We start from the raw sequence: 24,684 nt of genomic DNA, 5'->3' as shown, positions 1-24,684 counted from the left end.
CCAAGTACGCTACTCGTCCCCCCCCAAAAAAACAGTCCCCCAACGGGGTAGGGGACTGGCTGGGTAGCTTCTGCACCTTTCCCTGTCGTTGGACTCCCTGTGAACCCATTTCGAGAGCAAACGCCGTTCCTCGCCCAAAACCTGTCCTCGAACGAGCCCTAGCGTGAGCAAGGGTTTGCTACACGTAGTGCCGTCGACTAGGCAGGAAAGGGGGCACCAAAATGTAGCCCGATTTCCACCGCCTTGGCAGGATAACGGCCGTGGCTGCTCAGATTCTAGCTACACCGAATTTCAAGCGGATTTTCACCGACTTGGCAGGAAAAGGGTTAATGAACTTTCCTAATTAGGGATATATATCTGATTTGACACGATCAAAATTGACCAAACTTGCTACATGTATTGAAGATACTATGAAACAATATTATTGAAAGTCATTTAGCATTTTTTCTTCAACCAATTCCTAATTTGCATATTTAATGAACTTTCCTAATTAGGGATACTTATCTGAATTGACTTGACCAAAGTTGACAAAACTTGCTACATGTACTGGAGATATTATAATACAACAATATTGAAAATCATTAAGCAATTTTACTTCAGCCAATTCCTAATTTACATATTTGATAAACTTTGCTAATTAGGGATATATATCTGAAGTGACAGGACCAAAATTTTTGAAACTTGCTATATACATTAAAGACACTATGATATAACATTATTGAAAGTCATTTAAAAGTTTTACTTCAGCCAATTCAAAATTTGCATATTTAATGAACTTTCCTAATTAGGTATATACCGGTATATCTGAATTAACTTGATTGTAGTGGTTGAAACTTGCTGTATACATCAAAGATACTGTGATATAACATTATTGAAAGTCAAAAGACAATTTTACTACGGCCAATTCCTAATTTGCATATTAAATGAATTTTCATAAATAGGGATATATATCTGAATTGACTTAATCAAAATTGATGAAACTTGCTATGTACATTAAAGACACTATAATACAATATTATTGAAAGTCATTAAGCATTTTCTCTTCAGCCAATTCCTAGTTTGCATATTTAATGAACTTTCCTAATTAGGGATACTTATCTGAATTGACTTGACCAAAGTTGACAAAACTTGCTACATATATTGGAGATACTATGATACAACATTATTGAAAATGATTAAGCATTTTTCCTTCAGCCAATTCCTAATTTACATATTTAATGAACTTTGCTAATTAGGGATATATATCTGAATTGACTGGACCAAAGTTGATAAAACTTGCTATATACATTAAAGATACTATGATACAACATTATTGAAAGTCATTAAAGAGGAAAGTCCAGCGCCGTGGGCGCACAATAGGCAACGTCGTAGTGACGTTGGTTGTTGGCAAACACTGGGCGGGATGGTTAAACACTTGCTTAGTCGTTGGCTTATCAGAGAAACATAAACTATCTTTTACACCAGGAACTACCGATTATCACCTCTGCTAGCCCTGCGTACGATGCTGTGTGTTCCGCTACAGCTAATAGCCCCGCTCACAGCGGGACTATTAGCTGTAGCGGAACACACAGCATCGTACGCAGGGCTACACCTCTGCCTGAATATTACGGAAGTGTGTAGGGTTCACACAATTCGAGACTACATTATAACTAGGGTGGGGTACTGGTCGAGGGGCTGTGGTCTGGTCGACAGACCTTCCTTGACTGTGATTTCTTCGCTACTAAGGTGACTGTATGCCGTACGTTGTGAGTTCGAATCCAATCAAAATTTACTGAATTCAAATCACAGTCGTTTTGCGGTTCGATAGACAGCGAGGCGATGACCGCTGTGGTATGCAATAGAAATACATGTATAGGAAGTTATGAAACAGAATGGCCGCTCATGTATCGCCGAGTTCGGAGACGAATTTCCATCATACAATTTGCTCAATAAACAGCAACGGTGTATGGCTTTCAATACATCTCTGAATTTCTGCTAACCTTTTTGCGTCTATGTAGATGCAGTGTTCTCCCTGAATAAGGTAACAGGGGCATGGCGCCCTCTTGTAAATTCCGAGCGCCCCCTTGCCAGAAATGAAAAAGATTTATTTTTTTTTGAAAAATAAAACAATAAAATGTACGGGAAAAAAGTTGACAGTGATTTACAAGCAAAATGCAAGCGTGATCGTCAATCCTGCAGGCTGCAAACGTAATTCTCATCGATCTTGCAAATCTCGCGAGTTTGTGATGTCATCCGAGATCATAAGCCCATGTGCAACTCATCGATGGCAGCCATGTTTGCATGGCTCAGGCCGTAACGTATCGTTAGCCACGGTCCCTCCATAGGGACCGTGCATTAGGTAACCGACTTTATAGCTGAGTAAACATGCCAAGGAGCTTGAGCCGAACCAAGGACAGCAGAGTACACTGAAGTTTTTTTAGGAGGTTAGAATTTCGCTTGTGTATTCCTTCCCAAAGCAAAACGACCTATTTTAGGCTCCGCCGGAGGATGAGAACACGTGAGTGCTATGGTGATAAGAATAAATGTATGTCTGTCGCTAAGCTTATGTTTTCGTTTTCAAAAAATGTAATCTTCATTGAAATCACTGAACTGGAATAAAAGTTGTGGAACACCGTCTTAGATTTCTTTTCCTTTGAGTTTTTTATACGGAAAAAATCTGAAATAAATACTCCCCAAGTGCCATCAAATAACACCATTTTAATCTCTGTTTTTCAAAAGCTCAAACAGCAGGAGGGGGGACACCCCCCTCCTGACCTCCCCCCGCGACCGCTTACGCGGTCGCTTGTGGTGCTTCGCACCACGTCTTCGCCCTCTTGTAAAAAAGTCCTAGGGAGAACACTGTAGATGTGTGCATATTCCGTTGCGATTTCAAACGGGACCCGGTTTTCAACCCCCTGGTTTCAACCCCGGCTTTCATCAACACAGAACGGATACTTTCTCACAACAGCAGCGGGTGATTTGAATGTGAAGGCACTGTGATTGAAGCCAGTAGTTGAAATGGACATAGTATTACGGGCTTCGGAAGGAAGATAGAAAACGAAGGTCTTGACTTAGTTCAGGAGAGAATTTCCTCGGGCACTGTATTGAGTTCAAATCTAGCCCTGAACATCTCGTGCTCGGTACAAGCGCGCAAACTAGACATATAAACAATAAGGGGAAAGTCTAGCAAATAGATTATAGTCTCTAAGGACGGCAGCAGATTGTGATCGTAAGCAATCGTAAGTTAGAACCTTCTACTGTTTGTAGCTTTATGGCTTTTTTGGTTGGCAGTGATGTAGATAATAGCCGGTCACTGGTACTTCGCACGGCCGGGTTACACGCAGCTTGCAACGGGAAAAAAAACTTGTGAATTTGAAAAACAAATCTTCACCCATTCATAAGCTTATTTTCCGTGTAATTTTGGCATTTCGAACAAATCAGAGGAAAGGGTGAAGAAATTTTGAGTAAAACTGATTTAAAACGTTACGACCCCCAGTTTAGAGTTTGGTATGCATGACCCGAAGTATAGTGAGCGCAGATTGCATATCCGGTTACCTCGGATAGGTAACCTCGGAAAACATCGACGACCATTCGTAATATGCAAATGACATGTGACTGAGACGTTGTGGAAAAGTTGCCGTAGTTCCATAGATGAGCCTGCATATTTGAATACTATACATACGCTGCTTGCTGTTCCGATATGTAAGCCAGAATCTTCAACAAAAGGAAACTACTAGTAATCTGTGACAATGGTCAGCCAAATATTTTGAAATACATTGGTAAAGAAAGTAAATGACGCTGATGAGTCCCCCAGGACAGCTGTGCAGGGCCGTGGTCGTCGTCGATGAGTACTCGAGTATGGATGATCATGGATGATCGATCTACAACGCAATAGTGGCAACGATGTAATCGACACTGAAATTTCAATTCCATTCAGCTCAACTGAATTGAATCAACTGATATAAACATGACCAAACTTGTCACAATGCTAAAGGTACTTCCTCAAAATGTGAGTCAAAAGATTCAGTTTCGATGCCTGAAGGAAAAATGAAATTGTGATTGCCTTCAAAACGACGTGTGAAGACTCTCAATGTTCATAACTTTTTACAGGAACACATACAATTTACAAAACTTTTTATTTCAAGACCACCAATCACTCCAAAAAGAAAATGCCGTTTCTTGCGTGTTCATTACATGTGTCGTATCGTTTACGTTGTATGTGGTTGTGTATGCGTGTGTTTAGGTACATAACGGTGATTTTAGTGATAAGTCAGTACGCTTTGTTTGTTGTGCTCGGCAGGGATCAAGATCGCCCAGGCCGCAATTTGAATTTGAGTAATCATGATTGGCAGCATACATTAACATTTAGAACAGAGGTCAAATGGACATTCTGGACCCACACTTTGTGAAAATATGCGTTCTCTGTATTAAATAACAGTGTTTTTCAACGTTTTTTCGACATAAAGGCAGTCGCTATACATTCACAGGTGTCATGTATGAGATTGGACGGAAATTAACGCCGTTCACCCGTCGAATTTCTGGAAATCTCGGAGCAAACCGAGTGCGTCTTACCCGTAGCGTGGCTTTTTCACATCTGCATAGTCTTACCATAATCCCCCTTTTGTAGGGGACTTTCCTCTTTAAGCATTTTTCCTTCAGCCAATTCCTAATTTGCATTTTCAATGATCTTTTCTAATTAGGAATATACACTGGTAAAGAGGGTCGATCATGGCAGGGCTCGAAATTAATGGTAGTCCTGCGTCCACAGATTACCAACTTTTTCCTGGGGCTACCAAAGTCCATGAAATGGTAGCCCACACGGACTACCAAAGCCTGGGACAAATGCTTGGTGTGCGATGTTCGTCACTTTGGGACGAGCTAAATGCAGTCAACATGCAGTTTCATTTGTTTGAAGCAATTACCCTTTCATCTGTGAAGAGTTTTTTTTCTGGTGACTCCAATTTTGACTGCTTTTGTTATTGCTTTCACAAGATGCAGAGCGTTTGATAGTAGAATGTTCAGCTGCTTTTCCGTGTGCAGTCTTTGCATGCCAGTTCACCCTATGTTGTTGATCGGCAGCATATACAAGATGTACTTGTGTCAAGTTTTGGGGTTTTGATGCTGAAATTTCACAAAACTGTCACTTCTATAGATTGTGTTATCAGTTTGATTTGAAGTAGTAATAATATAAAACACTGTGTCATTTAGGCTTTGAAATTGTGTCTGAGTTTCGCTGTCTTTTATCTATGGTTGTCGATCAGTATCAATGTATTACGGTCTGTATGGAGAGACTCAGGTGTAACAAGGCATGCCAGTTCATAAAGATCATAAAAAATATTTTTTTCTTTGTTTTTTTTTTACTCAAGTTACAAGTTCTTTGGATGTGTAAGCCGATTTTGAAAGTGATAGAAAGAGTTAAAATGTACATAAATTAGCATTAATTAAGCGTTCGTGACACATAACATGGGGTTTTTCGAGTGGAGGCCCCTAGTTTTACTGCTTTTTTGTGTTGCTGAACAGGGGGCTTATCCTTGGACGAGTACAGTATCCCTAAACTAAATTATTCATGGACTACCAGCCATTTTCGCTGGGCTACAGACTTCAGAAAATGGTAGCCCAAGTGGACTACCAGAGTAAAAAGTTAATTTTGAGCCCTGCATGGCCATGGCATAAAGTGAACTTTATTGTAGGTATTATGTTTTTGAAATACGGCTAGTTTTCAATCGGATTCGAACCCACAACATACGGCATCAGTCGCCTAGCTGAGAGGCCACAAAATGTGGTGAACCCCCTTTCCTACCAGTGAAAACGCGAAGACCCGACCTTCGCGGATTCCAAAATTACGATGACCCCCCTGGATTCTGCCGCCCCCCCCCCCCCCCGGCCATAAAAACTGAACGGTCCCTTAGTAGGACCCGACAGAACAACGCAGAACGCAGAGCTAAGGGGAGAACCATTTGATTTCTGGGGGGGGATATGGAGGATTTTGAGAAAAAAAAAATTGTCACCAGGTGAGAGAGAAAAAAAAAAAATTGATCCTGTCATGGCCTGAGAAAAAAAAAATTGTCATAACAGACAGAAGAGAAAAAAAAATTGTCACAATGCACCAGAAATAAGCAAAATTTGGAGACTTATTCTCATGTATTCTTTGCCGGCGCGCCGCCATAGGCGGCGCAAATGTTTTACCACAAGCAATTCTTATGTTTCTTTTCCCAGCACTTATGATATAAACATGCACTACATAGGTCTACTTTACACCTCAGTACACTCAATGTTTTCCTTCCCTTTTCTGACCCAAGAAATCATATTGCAGGATTTCTGTTGCAATATCTCAATGGAATAGGCACTATCTAAAGGGGACTATTTGACTTCTGTAAATTGTGAAAATTTAAAACACAAGACAGGAGTCAATAAACTAGTATTAAAACCAATATATTATTTTCTTGATATAAATTTGTTAGAAAGATGTACCTTGACAATGAAAAATTGAGGAACAACAAATATAATGAAATACAATGTGTGAGCCTTGTTTTTCTGACCACAAACACCGGATCGCAAACATACCATATTCAGGCTTTTCATTAGAAGCTGGCAGCTGGAGAAATGACACCAGAAGGTCACAGATTTACGTTCCTGTATATTCATTTGTCTTCAGTCTCTGGCAAACAGAACTGTTTTTCACAAATTGTATTGTCATTGTTTGGTTGTTGAATATTGTGACTCAAAACTGATAATGCAAAAAAATGTAAAAATATCAGTGTTCAATGTCATTTCAAACAGTTTTACCGAGTGCAAAATAAACTGAAACTCCTCTCAGATTGCACCATTAAACACATCAATTTCTCAAAATTTCCAATACGAGCCCCCTCTCGTGCTCTCCCCCTTAGGGTATTCTAACAGTTTCCCTTAGTAAACAAATTAAAAAAACTCTCAGATTGCATCAGACTGCACCATTGCACACATCAATATCTTAAACATTTCCATGCAAGATAGGGGAAAGCCCCTGTGACACTTTCCCCCTAAGCCTCTCTCATGTTCTCCCCCTGTACTTTCAAATTCTGCCCGGTCAGATATCCTAGTGAAAACCCTGTCATAATATCCATCCAAATTAAACAATATACTATATGATTAGATACTGCGTGATCTTTTATATCTTTATTTTATTGTGACTTTGAATTTCATTTTGATGTGTTCACCTTTGTTGAACCATCATGAGATAACTGATGATAGTCTAGCAGGGTACATCAGGATTTGATAGGTCTTTATTGTTGCTGTATTTTGTGAATTTTACAATTACATGTATTGGTATTTAACTTTTCTAAGTGGGGTATCGGTCAAAATTTCAGAGTTAGAGAGGGAGGTTACTCAAATTCATCATGGTTGGCGAAGGGCGGGGGGTCACTCGAAATTTCGGAGTTTCAGGCCGTAAATAATGACGGGTCCCTTGTATACAACGCATTACAAACTTGATGACCAATAAAAAAAAATTGCACTCCATTTGGAAAAAAAAAATTGATGCAGGTCTGACAGTAGAAAAAAAAAAATTGCTGTCACTCTGACAGGAAAAAAAAATTTGCTCCCATACCCTCTTCCTCCATACCCCCCCCCCGAAATCAAATGGTTCTCCCCTAAAGCCAGGCAGATCGTCCATTTTGCCGACACGAACACGAAGTGTGTTGGCTACACGGACTGTGTGCCTAAAGCCATCCTTACCTTTGATTCCATCTCTCTGACCAAAGGATACGACGACCCTTTCGTCCACTATTTTCAATACAAGTTCTAATGGATAACTGAATGTCTTCTCAATTTCTGTTTTTGCGTTGGAATGGTCTAATTGGTAAATTAAACCGCCGGCCCTATTCACAACATACACGGCGTATATTGCCATAGTTAGGTTGTTACTAATGTCTGCTTCGGGTTCACATCGACGAAACCAGTACAACCATGATTCTCAAACTCTGCATGCGTTATATTACCCCGATTCCCTGTCCCCTTTCTACCGTATCGCTGGCAATAAACGTTCCCGGCTAATAACGTTAGCACAGCGCAAGGGGCAGGGAACCGGACAAACCCCAGTGAAGCTGACGCGTGAGGTTGCGCCTCGATCAGCGTCGTCATATTTGCGAGACGCCTTGATTATGAGGATGACTCTAACTTTACGCTCGTTGCAGAGCTAACCCGGAAGTGAAACCGGGTAGCAGTTGACACCCATAAAGCAAGCTAGCTAGCCACCTGGCTGTGTCGACAGTGCCGAAGTCTATTCTTTTTTGTTTTTTCTTTTCAGTCGATTACAGTACTGTAACCAGGAGTTATCTTTTTGTTCTTATTTTTTCTGTTGGTAACTCTGAAGCGTTACTTCCGGTGTTAATTTCCACAGAGATTTAAAAAAAAAGGATGGCGACGACATTGGATATTAGACTGAAGAAAGCAAATAAGATTTATCATGAAGGGGTGAGTACATATTTGTAAATTTATTGAATGAAATGAATTCATATCAAAATGTTCCACAGCTGTGTGCATGTGGAAAGAAAGTAGCATGGACGTAAGTCCATGTGCTATGGGTTCCGCCCCTCGGGATACGATAGAGCTTGGACGCAGACGCCCGACTTTACGTGAGAAACTAAAACAAGCCGTTTTGTCACACAGTGTTCCATCTTGGATGCTACACCAGTGGATTTTACAATTTTGGAAGATTAAACTGAAACATATCACGTCTTTGCACGTAAGCTTTAATGTTGCAATGATGTCACTTGGCCCTGCGTACAGGCACGGTCCAGGAGGGACCGTGCACAGGCGCTCCTTAACTGGGCAGTCTGCTAAGTAGATCAATTTTCGGATCGATCTATTGATCCCGTAGTCGATATGCCCGCCACTGCAACCTAATATTAAGGTTGCAGTGGCGGGCGTATCGACTACGGGATCAATAGATCGATCTGAAAATCGATCTATTTAGCAGACTACCTAGCCAAGGAGCGCCTGTGGGACCGTGGTACACGATGCTGAAGTTATTTTCGTATTCGTTTTCGTATTCGTTTTCGTATTCGTATTCGTATTGGAGTCACTGACAAAATTTTTTATTTTTAGTCCAAATTTCGTACGTGTTATATAAAAGTTCTGTCTTTACAGAACTTTAAGTGCTTTTTATATGACAATATATCAATACTTCAATATTTGAGAATGTAAGTTGAAAAAGATCCAATCTTTTTAGGCCCCAGATTGAAATATATCTTTGCTATCATTAGAGGAGAGATTTTAAAAACAAACGGCCAATACACAGGCGCTCCTTAGCTGGGTAGTCTGCTAAATAGGTCCATTTTCTGCTCGATCTATCCATCCCGTACTCGATATGCCCGCCATTGTAACCTAAATACTCACTAGGTTACTGTGGCGGGCATATTGACCACGAGATCGATAGATCGAGCCGAAAATCGATCTATTTAGCAGACTACCAAGCTAAGGAGCGCTTGTGGGCCAGTAGTTCGCTGATCACTGCGTCTCACGTGACTAGCTAGACGCAGCACGAAGTAAGACGCAGATACCGGCTAACCGCCACTTTGAAATGAGACAGTTGTTGATTGCGCATGCCCGCACATAGTGCATCATTTTTTATCGCGTGCTTTTTAGTCTAGTCTGGTACCTGCCAATATTTCAAAAGTTGTAAGAATGTTAATTAAATCCTCGATTAAATTCTAGCCACGTTCGCTGTGATAATTTTAGCTTTACTTCAAAGTAAAATTGAACAGCCAATGACAGCGCCCCATGATTCAACCAATCAGATTTCGTAATTCGATACATGGCGGTTTCCCGTTACCTGCCTCTATGTGCTTGTCACTGAGGCGGGGACCAGCCAAGGCCAGTAGTAGTCTTTGGAGGAAAGATTTTTTAAACAAACATCATTTTCGTATTTGTATTCGTATTCGTTTTCGTATTAACTTCTATCACAACAACCAACTTAAACATTCCGTTGACATCATTAGTAAGCTTATCGATAATGGAAATTTAGCTGACCCGCCCAATTTAACGAGTTGTAAAGGTGAATTTCTTGTTTTAAACTGATATCTCTGTGAAAGTGATCGTCATAACGACAGTGAATGCAGGGCTCAACGTTAGCTGCAAAATTGTAGCGCTACAGTGAGGCGGTCGGTGATTTTTGGTTTTTGCGACTTCGCTCACCAGTAGCGCTACAAGGCCGATGGCCCTGGGGAGTATCATATAAGCGCACCCCAGTCGACCAGGCGTGTTGATGTGGAATGCAACATATTTACTGCATTTGGTCGTACCGATTTATCACTACTGGAGACTAAACAGTATACTGCACTAACTTTGTCGTTTATGGGGTTTGGAATTTCTTCAAACACGACGATCGCGTTCTGAAAACATTGAGCGTGGGGCGTCGGTGTTTGTGGGAGCCGCCATTACCGGAAGTTGGTTCTGGCTCCCAGAAATGTTTCGGAACGCGATCGCCGTGTTTGAACAAATTTCAAAGCCCATAAATGTGAATGCTGAGCGAATACATGTTGAATTTGATCACGTCTGGAGAAATTTCAGTCGCAATCTCATAAAATTTGGTCGCCTATGCGACTGAAAATGGTTGCTACTTTGAGCCCTGATGAATGTAATAGGCCTACATGAATTATCGGTCGGTCCGGTTTTATGTTATTATTGCTCACATCTTTACTCTGAAAGATAAACTACCTATTGTGATTGATTTCTGTTACTTTCTCCCCTGTAGCAGCACGTACAACTTTGTCGTAACTTGCAATTTTGTAATTTTTGCCTTGCTGCACTCCCTTAGCGTGTTGTTGAGCGATAGAGTTTTGTAAAGTATTGTATTGTATTGTATGTCTACGTAGAGCCATATCAAAATCAAGTAAAAATACTTGAAATACAAATTGTAAATGGATACGATTATTCTAGAGTGAGTCCAAAAGGATGACCGGATATAACAATGTTCACATTTTTCTATTTAGATGGCTGTCCCGGACAAGTCCCCCGTTCATCACAGCTTTCAACAGTCACCCGTTTTGCAGCTCCTCACAAAAATCTGCCCTCCCCGCAAAATAATTGTACAGTCCAGGGCAGCTCCTTTGCACAACAACTGCCTTGTATCATCGTCTGCTCCCACGAGTCCCATTACTTGGCACTATCTACCTGATTAAGGGGTGCATCCAGCTGCCCGGTCAAGAGACATTGGCAAGCGAAGATGCTGCCATACCAGATCCCAACCGATTTTAAGTAATTTTTTACTCACATTTGGTATACCAATGTGAGGTTATCGTATAAGCTGAATTGATTTGCATGTCTGTATATTTGTGGGTATGTGCGGATGTATGTCCGTCACACACAAAGGCTCCCATACTGCCAAAGCTACCGTCTCAGTATTTGGTGTACAGGTAGATGCAGGGGTTGAGATGTGAATTTGTTCAAATGAACACATCAGTGTCAAAAATGTGCAAATGAGGTAAGAAAAAGGGAATTTCTGCATGTGTGCAGGAGTGACAGGCAAACTCCACTTATCTTGAGTCATTTCCTGTCATTGTTTATGAACTGTTACATATTAACAGAACTGCCCAAACCATAGACAGTAGAGGGGAGGAAGACCGTCAGTAGAGGGGAGTTGTTTATGAACTGTTACATATTAACAGAACTCTCCAAACCATAGACAGTAGAGGGGAGGAAGACCGTCAGTAGAGGGGAGGAAGAGCGTCTATGGTCAAACTGAGAGGGGCTAGCTGCCTTTCAGCTATACATGTTGCTAAAGTTGACCTCCAGTACCTAAAATTTCAGACCTTAATTACTTTTGTCATTCTTGTTTTTCTGGTTTAAATATTTCTTGTTGTTTCTCTGGTTGTACTGTGCAGAAATCATTGTCATAACATCAACGTAGAATTTTCCTGCGCTGAACAGATAGAAACAACATTTATTGTTGATCTTTGTTAACCCACACTGGTATGTATCAATTCTGATCAAATTTGAGCGATACCGTATAATTGCGGTATTTTTTAGCTCACATTTGGTTTTATCAATGTGAGTTTATCGTATAGGCTGAAGTCGATGGCGTCTGTATGTATGTGTGTATGTATGTATGTATGTATGTACGTACAGTATGTCCGTCAACATCAAAAACAGGCAAACCGCTGCACGTTTCAGCTTTGTATTTGGTGTGTGGATGCATCCTGGGCTATAGATGGGATTTTGTTCAAATGAAGTCTGCATTGCCAAAATTATGCAAATGAGCTTACAAAATGTGAAAATGGTTAAGAATTAATAACTCAAGAACCGCTTTTTTGATTGCTTTGAAAATTTGTGTGCGAGTACCTTAGGTTAACCTTATACAGTTTTATGAATATTGTGAAGATATCCTTAATTTTGTATTTTTGCTGAATTTTTTTGTGATTTTTCTCATTTTCAGTAAAAATTCTTCTTCTCTGAAACCGCCGGCCCAATCGCTCTCAAATTTGGGTTGTCTCTTTGCAAGGGTGTTACTCTTCTAATTTGTTGAAATTATGACAAAATTGGGAAAATTACTATTTTTGTGCAATTTTGTCATTTTTGGTCAAAAAATCTTAGACAGTGTTTCCTTTTTAAAACCCCTGGACAGACAGCTTTCAAATTTCGTACACAGACGTCCAGAGATGACAATAGTTAGATATGTGGAAATTGTCCTGAAATATAAAAAATTGTATTTTTAAGACAATATTGTCATTTTGGTCAAGAAAACTTTATCTCAACATTACTTGTTTGATAGCTTTGTAATTTGGTATAAAGTCCCTTGTTTGATAGCTTTGTAATTTGGTATAAAGTCCCGAAAGATGTTATTAGATAAATTTTCTGCTCAAAGTGTTGGGAAACCCCAAAATTTGTATATGTTAGGTACTTTTCTCAGTTTGTGACCTTAAATGACCTATTCTAACCCAGGATATGTTGTGAGACAATTTTGAAGGCTGTGAACATAATTTTGTCATATTTGATACCAATTTGTAAGAAAATTTGATCCAGAAAACAAAGCTGAGGTGATTTTTTTCATTTTGGACCAATTTTTGCAACTTTTCTATGTAAGACATACAAAAACTGATGAGAATTTTTGGATCCAGGATAATTCCAGATGTTGTAATCACCACCCACAGTGGAAGGCATTTCACTATCTGTAACTAACTTAAGTGCTGTTTACATTAGAATGATAACACTCATGGCATTAATTAAAAATCTCCAAGGTTGTAAATGTACTTCCTGTCATTTGGTCTTATGTAATACCAAGGGGTGGAACATTTGATATGCAGGAGGGGGTAGGGTTTAGAAGATCAATGATGTAGCATTACTTTTTTACCAGATCCCTTGTGCATTTTTTGCCCACTCCCACCTTTTCTTTTTATCAAGCCTTCTCTGCTTTTTGTTGTTGACATTTGCTTATGTATTTAGGATCTGCTTCTCCCATTGCTATAGAAGTTGATATGCATGTTCCTAAAGATGAACTCCAGTACCTAAGTTGGAGACCTCATTTGCTTTTGTCATTCTTGTTTTTCCTGGTTTAAATATTTCTCGAATGGACCAATTCAAACCAAATGTGAGCACATAGTGTCCTTGACGGTATTTTTATTTTCTGGTTGTACTGTGCAGAAATCATTGTCATAACATCAACGTAGAATTTTCCTGCACTGAACAGATATAAACAACATTTATTGTATATACCAATTTTGATCAAATGTGAGCGACACCGTATAATTGCGTTATTTTTTTCAAATTTAATGAGGTAATCAAAATTATTTAAAGTCTACAAATGCAAATTTATGTAAATTTAACAAAATTTGGCAGATTATATTACGAATCAAAATATCACAATATTTAAACCTCAGTAAATATCGTATATTGAATATTTCATACATGAAACCTGGACTAAAAATAATAATTTCTGTCAGTGACTCCAATATGAATACGAATACGAATGCGAAAACGAACACGAAAACGAATACGAAAATAACTTCAGCATCGTCCGTGGTACAGGTCTGTGTGTTCCCTCCACCACAGCCCTGCAACGGTCTATGGAGATAACTGGGGTCTCTGCGGTCCGGATCCGGACCGCAACGAAAAAAACGGTCATTTTGGTCGAAATTCCGCTCTATTGGGGCAAAATCCTTTCCCTGCCTACGTTTACCTCCTAACCGACCCGAGAAAAGATGCGATTAACTTCTCCTAAGGTCAAAATCGTTTGTTTTCTTAAACAACGTACTCGACAAGTTGGCGATCAACATGATAGAGGATTTCAATATAATAGTCATAGTCCTCGCCATTTCAATGTGTTTAGTATAAGTCAGTTATCATGATACCGTAGTAATGGTAAAAGTCATACCAACAACATGTATACTGATCAAGCTTACAGATATTACTAGTGTTGCTTTGACTGCAATATTGTGATTGTTACAGGTAATTTTCCTTGAAATTTTGTATTCCCTTGATTTGTTTTGTTGGTTTGCCTTAGGGCCAGTTTGAGCAGTCACTTCATTGTAGTGTTCGCTTTCCATTCTAAATAGTTGCTTAAAGGTATTCATACCATGGTTGTGCATTTAAAGGAATTACTGTACAGTGTACTAGAAAATATAAGAGTAAGTTTGTTGTTTATTCCATACAGTGTTGCATTGTTGCTGTTTGTCTTTTTATAACTTGTTTTTATAACTAATGTGTTTCACTGCTTTGAGAAAGAGCCCTTGCAGCCAAAAACAACCTGTACGCTCTCATGTGCACATTGGAAGTTGGAATATTCAGGGTGGTTTATCAAATAAGTGTAATGATAGTGATTTTGAATATATCATTAACCCTTTTCCTGCCAAGTCGGTGAAAATCCGCTTGAAATTCGGTGTAGCTAGAAGCTGAGCAGCCACGGCCGTTATCCTCCTAAGGCGGTGGAAATCGGGCTACTTTTTGGTACCCCCTTTCCTGCCTAGTCGACGGAACTACGTGTAGCAAACCCTTGCTCACGCTAGGGGTCGTTCGAGGACAGGTTTTGGGCGAGGAACGGCGTTTGCTCTCGAAATGGGTTCACAGGGAGTCCAAGGACAGGGAAAGGTGCAGAAACCTGTCCGCCAGTCCCCCACACCCGAGGGGGGCTGGTTTTTTTTACCGCTTTTTAGCGGACTTGGCAGGATAGCATGGTGACGTTTTCTGGCGGAGTTGGACGTACTTGGCTGCCTGGCACTATAGAGATTGCTGCCGAACTTGACCAACTCGGCAATGCTAATCTAGAAGGCTACCTCTTGCAAACGACTTGGCAGATATGCCGATGGTGCGAGACGAAAGTCACTTATTCAGTTGTGCGTGACTGAAAATGAGAACGTATTTTTGACGGGACGGCTCGACTTGTTCCTCCGATGGAACGGATATGAACGACTCGGAAATACCATTACAAACTGGTGTCCGACGTACTAAGCTGGGCTTCAGCTCTGCAAGTTCAAGCCAGGCAACGTCCTTCACCGCCTTGGCCATGCCATTCAATGGACTTAGCTTTGGATTTTTATTTATTCCATCGTCCGAAGTATTGGCTCTGGTTTGCAGGCAAACGTATCCTCTTGCTGACGCATTGGTAACTACGTACGCTGTTTGCGTACAGAGAATTCAAAAGGTGACATGAGGTCAATATGCTACATGTACGGGGATACCGTCTGCATTTAGCAGGGACTGCTTTTGTTATGCAAACCAGCTAGCAGTACAATATGGCTGCCAGCATGTGGACACGTCGATGGCTAGAACAATGGAAGCATATTGCGTTGCACCCGTGCATCGCAAAAGTGAACTGAAGACTTGGGGGTAGTGACTGGTTATCACTGGTTAGCTGCAGCCCAAGCCATGTCGGTACAAACCCGTACCTGACTGAGGACCACTCGATTAAGTCAGTAATGAACGGTAACACTCGTAAGCCAACTCCCAACTGAGCTGGCAAAACATACGTAAAGCTGTGCTTCAATGGCTCAGCCATGTCGTTAATACAACGGCAAAAACGTAGTTTTTGTGCTACACTGCCAAGTCGTTGGAGGTACGTATTCAATTGACCCTACCCTGGGGAAACAGGACAGGTTTGACGGTGCTGCTGCACCCCTAGCACGACCCTCAGGGTCTCTGACTAACAGACGAGTGAGGTGATGTTTGTGCCTAGCGGACGTACGTAATACTGAAGGAGTTTATTTCCGAAAAAATAAACATGAAACGGCAATAAAATGACGCACTCCCAGGGGCAAACAAAGCTGGTGACCTCAATTTTTTTCTGCAGCAACCCTTGAGCTCCTTCCCCTGTCTACGGGCATGTAGAAATTATCGAAGTCTAACACGTATAAGTACGGCTAAAACGACCCTGAAAATGGGCGATTTCTGCCAAAATGCCTGGCAGGATAACATGCAGGAGAGCCAATCTTTTGCAGGCACATATTATGGGGCGGTTTTCTACTGACTTGGGAGAATAACGGACAAGGGCGCTCGGCAGGAAAAGGGTTAAAGCTCCACAAAACACCTTACAAAGCTAGGTTTATCGCAGGATCTTCAAAATGTTCAACAACAGAGTTATCGAAGATACTGACTTCTGTTCTTTGTACTGTTAAACGGGGACTTCAAGCATACTGTGATGTTGTCTTTTCTCGAAGTGGTATAAATCAAATGTGGATATTAAAAATTCAAAGGAACTCTTTGGAAAATTTGAAATCTGTGGATATTAAAAATTCAAAGGAACTCTTGGAAAATTTGAAATCTGTTTCAAAAATAACATCTATTAAAACTTTCGATTTTTCCACTTTGTATACCACAATACCACATAATAAATTGAAAGAACGCTTGAAAAACATCATCAACCAAGCATTTTTCTACAAAAACGGTTCACGCCATTACAAATATGTAATATTAGGGTATAGTTCTACATATTTTGTTAAAAATGTTACTAACGCTAAATTGTTTTATACCGAGATGTATGCTTAATTTCCTCATCGACAACATATTTGTTGAATTTGGAGGGCACATTTTCCAACAGTGTATAGAAATCCCATGGGCACTAACTGTGCTCCCTTGCTTGCAGACTTATTTCTGTTCTCATAGGACGCAGAATTTATCCAGAACCTAATCAAACAGAAAAAGGTCTCTGTAGCTCGAACTTTCAATTTAACATATAGATACATAGACGATGTTATTTCATTGAATAACTCTGAATTCAGTAAATATCTCACTATGATTTATCCTCCAGAATTGGAGATTAAAGAAACTACAGAAACGGCCTTTTCTACTTCATGGACATTTTACTTGAATTTGACTCTAATGGTCACCTTTCTACTAGGCTATATGACAAGAGAGATAACCGGTAATTTCAACTTTAGTATCATCAATTTTCCACACCACTTAAGTAATATTCCACTCTCACCAGCTTATGGGGTATACATTTCCCAGCTTATTCGATATGCTAGAGCATGCAGTTCATATGGTGATTTTGTAGAGAGACATGGCCATCTCTCTTACAAACTGTTAAATCAAGGTTACACCAGAGCAAAACTTGTCTCTACATTTAAACTCTTTTTTGGCAGGTATCGCAAGCTGGTAGATAAATACGACAAATGATCACTGATGGCATCGGTGACATTGGGCCTTAGTTAGTGACCACTACCTATCTGACTTATAGATTGATATATGGCGGGTGCCACATGTTGGGCAGGATGGGCTTACTATTTTCGAAACACCCTACATCACTTCTTGGTCTTCTGGCCAGAGGTCCATATATCTTTCTTTCATGAATATGACTTTGTTTGTGTACCGTCTGTTTACTGTCTGTTCTGTGCTGTTTTGTGTCTATGTTTACAACTATTGTCTTACGAATTCTGACCTACTGTCATTAGATTATGGATTGGTATAATTGCGATTATTGTTTGTATGCAGGAAACTTGGCTTTCTTAGTCTAATATTTTACATTTAAATGGTTATAGTTATTTGAGATCAGATCGTATTACAAAAAAATAGACTTAGTAAGCGTGCTGCTGCAGGAACTCTTGTTTTCTTCAAGTCTTGCCTTAAAGAGGGCATTCATAAAATTAGATCTAATATTTCAGATTTTCTTTGGTTTAAAGTAGACAAAATTTTTTTTATTCTTCAGAAAAAGACATTATTTGTTGTGTTTACATACCTCCACAAGGATCTGTAATGCATTTATCGAATAATTACTTTGAGACTCTTCAGTCAAATGTAAACTATTCTCACTTGGGGAAATAATCCTTTTTGATGACTTTAATGCCAGAACTGCTAAGTTTCTAGATTTTATTAAACATGATGATGTAGACTTTTGTCCCACACCTATGGGTTATGTACCTGACATTATTCAGGAAAGGATTTCAATGGATAATGGGAAATCTTGTCGTAACTATTTTGGTAGACAACTTTCTGAATTGTTTTAAGAACAGTTTATTAATTTTGAATGGTAGAACTGTTGGTGATTTAAATGGTAAACCCACTTGCTATAAAAATAATGGATGCAGAACAGTAGATTATTGTATTGCTGCTAAGAACCTTCTTGATGATATTCAATATTTTAGAGTATATGATTACACACGTTTTTCTGATCATTGTCCAATTGGTATTTCTATTGTTTAAGATATTTGTTCCTCTTCAGCAGTTGATAGCACTGTTTGTAATCGATGTCCAAGCAGATATATTTGGAATGATGATGCAAAACAACAATTTTTAGAATCTTTGCAGAGTTCACCCATTTAAGCTGAGTTCAGTAATTTTAGTACTGTCTAGTTCTATGTCATGCAATGAGTCTGTTGCTACCTTTGAAGCTATTATCCACAAAGTTGCTGATTGTTCTTTGAAAAATTTACACCACAACCTATTTCCAAAAAAATTGAAATCAAAAGTGATGAAAAAGAAACCTTGGTTTGGTAATTCTTGGTATTCAGTACGCACAGAGTTAAATGAGGCTTGTAAACTACCGATTTTATTCAAACTTGGTACAAGGACATTGACCTATGTCATACATATGCACATTGATTTGTTTTGTGATACGATCCATGGCCGCAATGCGGCCATTTTTTTACGATTTTTTCATGTCCAGAACCATAAATCAGACATGTATCAAGCGAATTAATTCAAAGTTTGTACAAGGACATTGACTTATATTATACATATGTACGTCAATTTGTTGAACACAATATGATCCAATATGGCCACATGGTGGCAATTTTGTTTTTTGTTTTTTTCATGTCGAGAGCCATAACTCTGGCAAGTCTCAACTGATTTTATTCGAAGTTGGTACATGGACAATGACTTATGTCATACATATTCATGTTGATTTTTGGCTCACATTTGGTGTACCAATGTGAGGTTATCGTATAAGCTGAATCAGTTCATTTGCATCTGATTTGCACGTCTGTATGTCTGTATATTTGTGGGTATGTGTGGATGTATGTCCGTCACACACAAAGGCTCCCATAACGCCAAAGCTACCATCTCAGTATTTGGTGTACAGGTAGATGCAGGGGTTGAGATGTGAATTTGTTCAAATGAACACATCAGTGTCAAAAATGTGCAAATGAGGTAAGAAAAAGTGAAATCGTGCAAATGTGCAGGAGGCATGCCAGTGAGAAACAGGCCAACTCCACTGATCTTGACTCATTGCCTGTCATTGTTTATGAACTGTTACATATTAACAGACCAGCTGCAAGCATAGACAGTAGATGGGGGAAGACCGTTTATACTAAACTAAGAGGGGCTTGTTTCTGCTATGCATGTTGCTAAAGTTGACCTCCAGTACCTAAAGTTAGACCTTAATTACTTTTGTCATTCTTCTTATTCTGGTTTAAATATTTCTTGTTGTTTTTCTGGTTGTACTGTGCAGAAATCATTGCCATAACATCAACGTAGAATTTTCCTCCACTGAACAGATAGAAACAACATTTATTGTTGATCATTGGTAACCCATACTGGTACATACCAATTCTGATCAAATTTGAGCGACACCGTATAATTGCGGTATTTTTTAGACAGTAAGATCAAATATGGCTGTAGAATGACTTGCCTTGTGCTTCAGTACGCAAAATCTGTGAAATCGTCGATATTTACTCGATGTTTATCAGCAATTTGGGCACTCCAGGGAAAGACACTATTAAAGGGTTGCCCGATTGCCCGGGGCAAGTGAAAGTCGTGTTTAGGCAAGTGAACCTCCGATGCCACTTGCCCAACGGGACAATTGAAAAAAATAATACCTAGAAATGGAATTCACGAGAGCGATTTTCTTGTGAGGGAACACAGACTTAAACAACAAAAAATAATCATATTATGTCATTGTGAACATTTCCATAAGATTTTTCATAAAATTGCATGAAGAGTTGACGAAAAGAATCATGTAATCGCTTTCAATAAAATGCAGTTCAAACAATACCACCGGTTCAATACCGTACGCTGATTTTGTATATGAGAAAGCTGTTCAGCTGGTGGAGCGTACGTTAAAGTCCATATATTACCTATGAAAAAATATTTTTTATTTTTTTACTATAAACTCTTATTGGGGTCATGTGTCAAATGTCATGTGTCACTTTATTCATTTCTTTATTCATTTTAATATAATAATGTACAAATAAAGTCCAGTGGTGAAAAATCACCACAAAAAGGGACTTTTACTAACTTTTACTTTTACTCTTCAATGTTAACTTTTACTCTTCAATGTTAACTTGTTGAGTGACAGTGAGTGGCATCGTGGCAAGACCGCATGCAATCAAAGTCATGAGCAAGCTTTGGTGTCAACGGGTCCAGTCTTTGAATTTTCAATGAACACTGACTTAATTTTCAGGTCAATAAGCCAAAAGTTACTTGTCTGTAGCGACCAACCTCTCTGTTTGTGAATTTTTCCATTCTAAAATGACTGTCAAGAAGCATTTGGAGTGAGTACGACACTGAGGAATTCAGCTTTCAAGACACATTGAAAACCACCGACGCCTTAGGTTGTTGGTTTAAATTCTATTTAGTCTATGCATGAGCATTAAAAAGACCACCTAGGTTATTAGAAAAACATAGGATACTGGTATAGTGCAATGGTAATCCAAACTTCATAGGGCTTGTGTATGATATCGGCGCAGTAAAAACATGACAAAGAAGTACATTATTTTTCAGAAGCTTCAAAATATTCCTTTATAGCTACAGATTTTTTTCTTTCTGTGTAGATAAGTTAAAACTTTTTAACTGCAAAAATACCGTGAAGGTACAATTAAAATGGCTGTTATTATTTGTACATTAAGCCCCGAGAAAGTAAACATATAAACATATGAACTGTTAGAATTTTTTCTATGAATATGAAAGCCCCACTAGCTGTAAATCTTGAAATTTGTTGACCTAAACAGGGCTTCCTATTTTCTCTGGTTTTCTTTAAATTCTATCCATTTACAGGATATAGTCTTTTACAGCTTTACAAAACATTCTTTAGTGAAAAATTGGACAAGAAAATTTACATTTTAACCATTATTTTGATTTCCCACCGTACTACAAAGAAAAAATAGCGTTTTTGTCTCAGTTGAAAACATTCAACACAATGCATTACATTGGACTACTCTGTTGTTTCCGTGAATATTCAAATGCATATATGCACGGTGTACACTGTTTTGCTATATTTGCATGTGGTGCCATTTTACGTTTGCGCACACATTTATTATTTTTCTTGTTCAAAATTGCACATGCAGTCTCACTTGGCAGTTAACAATACTTGTATTCCAGCCCCTCAAAGAGCACATTCCCAAAAACTTGTTTTAGTTCAGAAGTAAAATCACATAAAGAATGCTAAAAGATACAGCTAGTGGGGCTTTAATAATTAATTTAATATAAATGAGCCATCCAGCACTCTTAGAAGTGTGAGGAGAACCCTATGAGAATGTCCGACATTTTCTCATGATAACATGATAATTTTCAAAATAAAGTGCGTGAAATGAAAAACCAATGTTTTAGCTTTTTTAAAACACGTAAATTATACTTGGCAAGTGGTTTTCCAATTTGGGCAAATGAATTGAACCCCCCACTTGCCCAAAGGGCAAGTGGATAAAAAAATACCGGTAAGCGTCTTTCCCTGCACTCTAATATCGATAGTAGATGATACTAGAATGACTTTCCCTGTGCCTCGGCATGTAAGGTCTGTGAAATCGCCAATATTTACCAGATATTTATCAGCGATTTGGGGACTCTAATATCGATACTAGACGATACTAGATTCTGTCAAATCGCGGGTAAATATCCGATATATATTGGACATATCACCACCTTACAGGTTTTGCCAAACCCAACTTCCAAGGACTGACTCTAGCTTCGATACTACACGATACTAGATGATTCTGGTCAAACCCGACTTCAAAGGACTGACTCTAACTTCGATACAAGGCGATACTAGATTTTGTCAAATCGCGGGTAAATATCCAATATATATATATCAGAGTTTTCACCATCTTACAGGTTTTCACAAATCCAACTTCCAAGGACAGACTCTAACTTCGATACTAAGCGATACTAGATTCTGTCAAAAAGCGGGTAAATATCCAATATATATGTGTGGGAGATTTCACCACCTTTAATGCTGTTCAGGTCAAACCCGACTTCATAGGACGGACTTTAACTTCGAAACTAGTCGATACTAGATTCTGTCAAATCGCAGGTAAATATCCGATATATATGGGAGATTTCACCACCATATAAGGGTAGATCTAGCCGAGCAAACTTCAATATTTTTTTAGCTCCGCTGTCAGCGACGCGGAGCTTATCAAATAGGTTGATTTTCCATCGTCGTCGTACGTCATACGTCAACAATTGCCTTCTCCTCTGAAACTGCAAGTCTAATTGCTTTGAAATTTTATATGCAGTTCACTTGGGGTAGCCTAGAATCCTATTCGTCCGCGGTAACCTCACTTAAGTTTGTTCAAATTGTGGTGAAATGTGCATATTTGTATTTTTGGGGCATGGTTTGCTGTTTTTGGTAAAAAAATCTTCTTCTTCTCTGAAACCGCTCGTCCGATTGCTTTGAAACTTGATATGCAGTTTACTTGGGGTGACTTCAGTCAGATTTGTTCAAATTGTGGTGAAATTTGCATATTTGTATTTTCAAGGCAATTTTTGTTGTTTTAGTAAAAAATCTTTAAAAATCTTCTTCAAAACTACCAGTCAGATAGCTTTGATATTTGGTACATAGATCCCTAGGAATGATCTATTTCAGATTTGTTCAAATTGTGCAGAAATATGCAAATTTGCATTTTTAAGGCAATTTTTGCCATTTTTGGTCAAAAAATGTATTTCTTAAAAAATACTGGTCTGATAGCTTTGAAATGTGGTAAACAGGTTCCTATATATAAACTAAGTAATATGAACTAAGTAATATTGAATTTCTGATGAAATCTGTAAGATTGCCTGTTGGGGTAATTTTTGCCATTTTTGGTCAAAAAAATGTGTATTTCCAAAACTACTGATCTGATAGCTTTGAAATTTGGAATACAGGTTCCTATAGATGAACTAAATTATATTTATTGAAATTATGATGAAATCTGCAATTTTGTATTTTGGGGGCAATTTTTTCCATTTTTGGTCAAAAAATGTCTTTCTCAAAAAGTACTGGTCTGATAACTTCGAAATTTGTTAAACATGTTTCTTCAGAAGAACTAAGTAATATATGTTGAATTTCTGATGAAATCTGTAATTTTGTATTTTGGGGCAATTTTTGCCATTTTTGGTCAAAAGTGTGTATTTCCAAAATTACTCATCTTATAGCTTTGAATTTTGGTATACAGGTTTCTAGAGATAACCTTAATGATCTTCATTGAAATTATGATGAAATCTGTAATTTTGAATTTTTTGGGCAATTTTTTCCATTTTTGGTCAAAAGTTTGTTCCTCAAAAGTACTGGTCTACTAGCTTTGATTTGGTTTACAGGTTTCTACAGATAAACTAAGTAATACATATTGAATTTCTTATGAAATCTGTAATTTTGTATTTTTGGGGCAATTTTTGCCGTTTTTGGTCAAAAAATGTGTTTCTCAAAAGGTACTGGTCTGATAGCTTTGAAATTCGATATGCAGGTTCCTACAGATGAACTTAATGTGATATTGTGAAATTTTGATGAAATCTGCAATTTTGTATTTTTGGGGCAATTTTTGCCATTTTGGTCAAAAAATTTATTTCTCAAAAAATGCAACTTGATAGCTTTGATATTTAGTATACAGTTTCCAAGGGATAATTGTAATATATTATATATTAAAACTATGGTGAAATCTGCAATTTTTTTTTTGGGGCAATAAACATCAAATCAGGTCCAATAATCGTTATCATTCAAGGTAACTAAGAAATTTACCAGGTCCAAGGAACATATTGAAAATGACAAAGGCAATGGGGTCATCCTGAACCACAAAATAGTGGTGGTACCAGGTGTCCGGAATGGGTAAGCGTACCCTGCCAGCTAGCCGCACCCATCAAGATTGACCCAAAGCGACAAATCCATTGTTATTTGTAAAAACGACTAGTTGTTCAAATAGTAGGCTACATAAATAATCCAGTGCATATTTTTGATCGATCACAATGAAAACCAGCATGTCGAAATTCTTGGTCCTTCAGGAAAACAGTCGGTTTGGGATCGCAGGACTGACGTGACTTTCAAAGACGTCTGGGGTCAATGATCCCAATACCACATCCGGTCACGAGCTTTCACCATGCGTGGCGAAGGCGTTGCAA

At 38.7% G+C, this 24,684-nt stretch overlaps 2 protein-coding genes across 3 annotated transcripts in view; one reads left to right on the top strand and one right to left on the bottom strand.

The window, feature by feature from the left end:
* The window catches only part of LOC139126505 (trafficking protein particle complex subunit 4-like), a 48,002-nt gene extending 39,885 nt beyond the window's left edge, over window positions 1–8,117 (bottom strand). Inside the window, exon 1 of the mRNA XM_070692562.1 lies at window positions 7,693–8,117. Within this exon, the coding sequence (XP_070548663.1) occupies window positions 7,693–7,867 (175 nt within the window). The 5' untranslated portion in view covers window positions 7,868–8,117. The remainder of the gene's footprint in view (window positions 1–7,692) is intronic.
* Window positions 8,118–8,141: 24 nt separating this feature from the next.
* LOC139126504 (vacuolar protein sorting-associated protein 26C-like) overlaps window positions 8,142–24,684 on the top strand; it is a 75,510-nt gene continuing 58,967 nt past the window's right edge. The window contains exon 1 of one of the 2 annotated variants that reach the window (XM_070692561.1): window positions 8,142–8,430. In XM_070692561.1, the coding sequence (XP_070548662.1) occupies window positions 8,374–8,430 (57 nt within the window). In that variant the 5' untranslated portion in view covers window positions 8,142–8,373. The remainder of the gene's footprint in view (window positions 8,431–24,684) is intronic. The other variant, XM_070692560.1, reaches the window with a different exon arrangement.

Source organism: Ptychodera flava (genome assembly GCF_041260155.1).
Source record: "Ptychodera flava strain L36383 chromosome 3 unlocalized genomic scaffold, AS_Pfla_20210202 Scaffold_27__1_contigs__length_13241970_pilon, whole genome shotgun sequence".
NCBI classification, from domain to species: Eukaryota; Metazoa; Hemichordata; class Enteropneusta; family Ptychoderidae; genus Ptychodera; species Ptychodera flava.
Note: the sequence above shows the minus strand (reverse complement) of the source record. Positions and strands in the feature narration are given on the sequence as shown.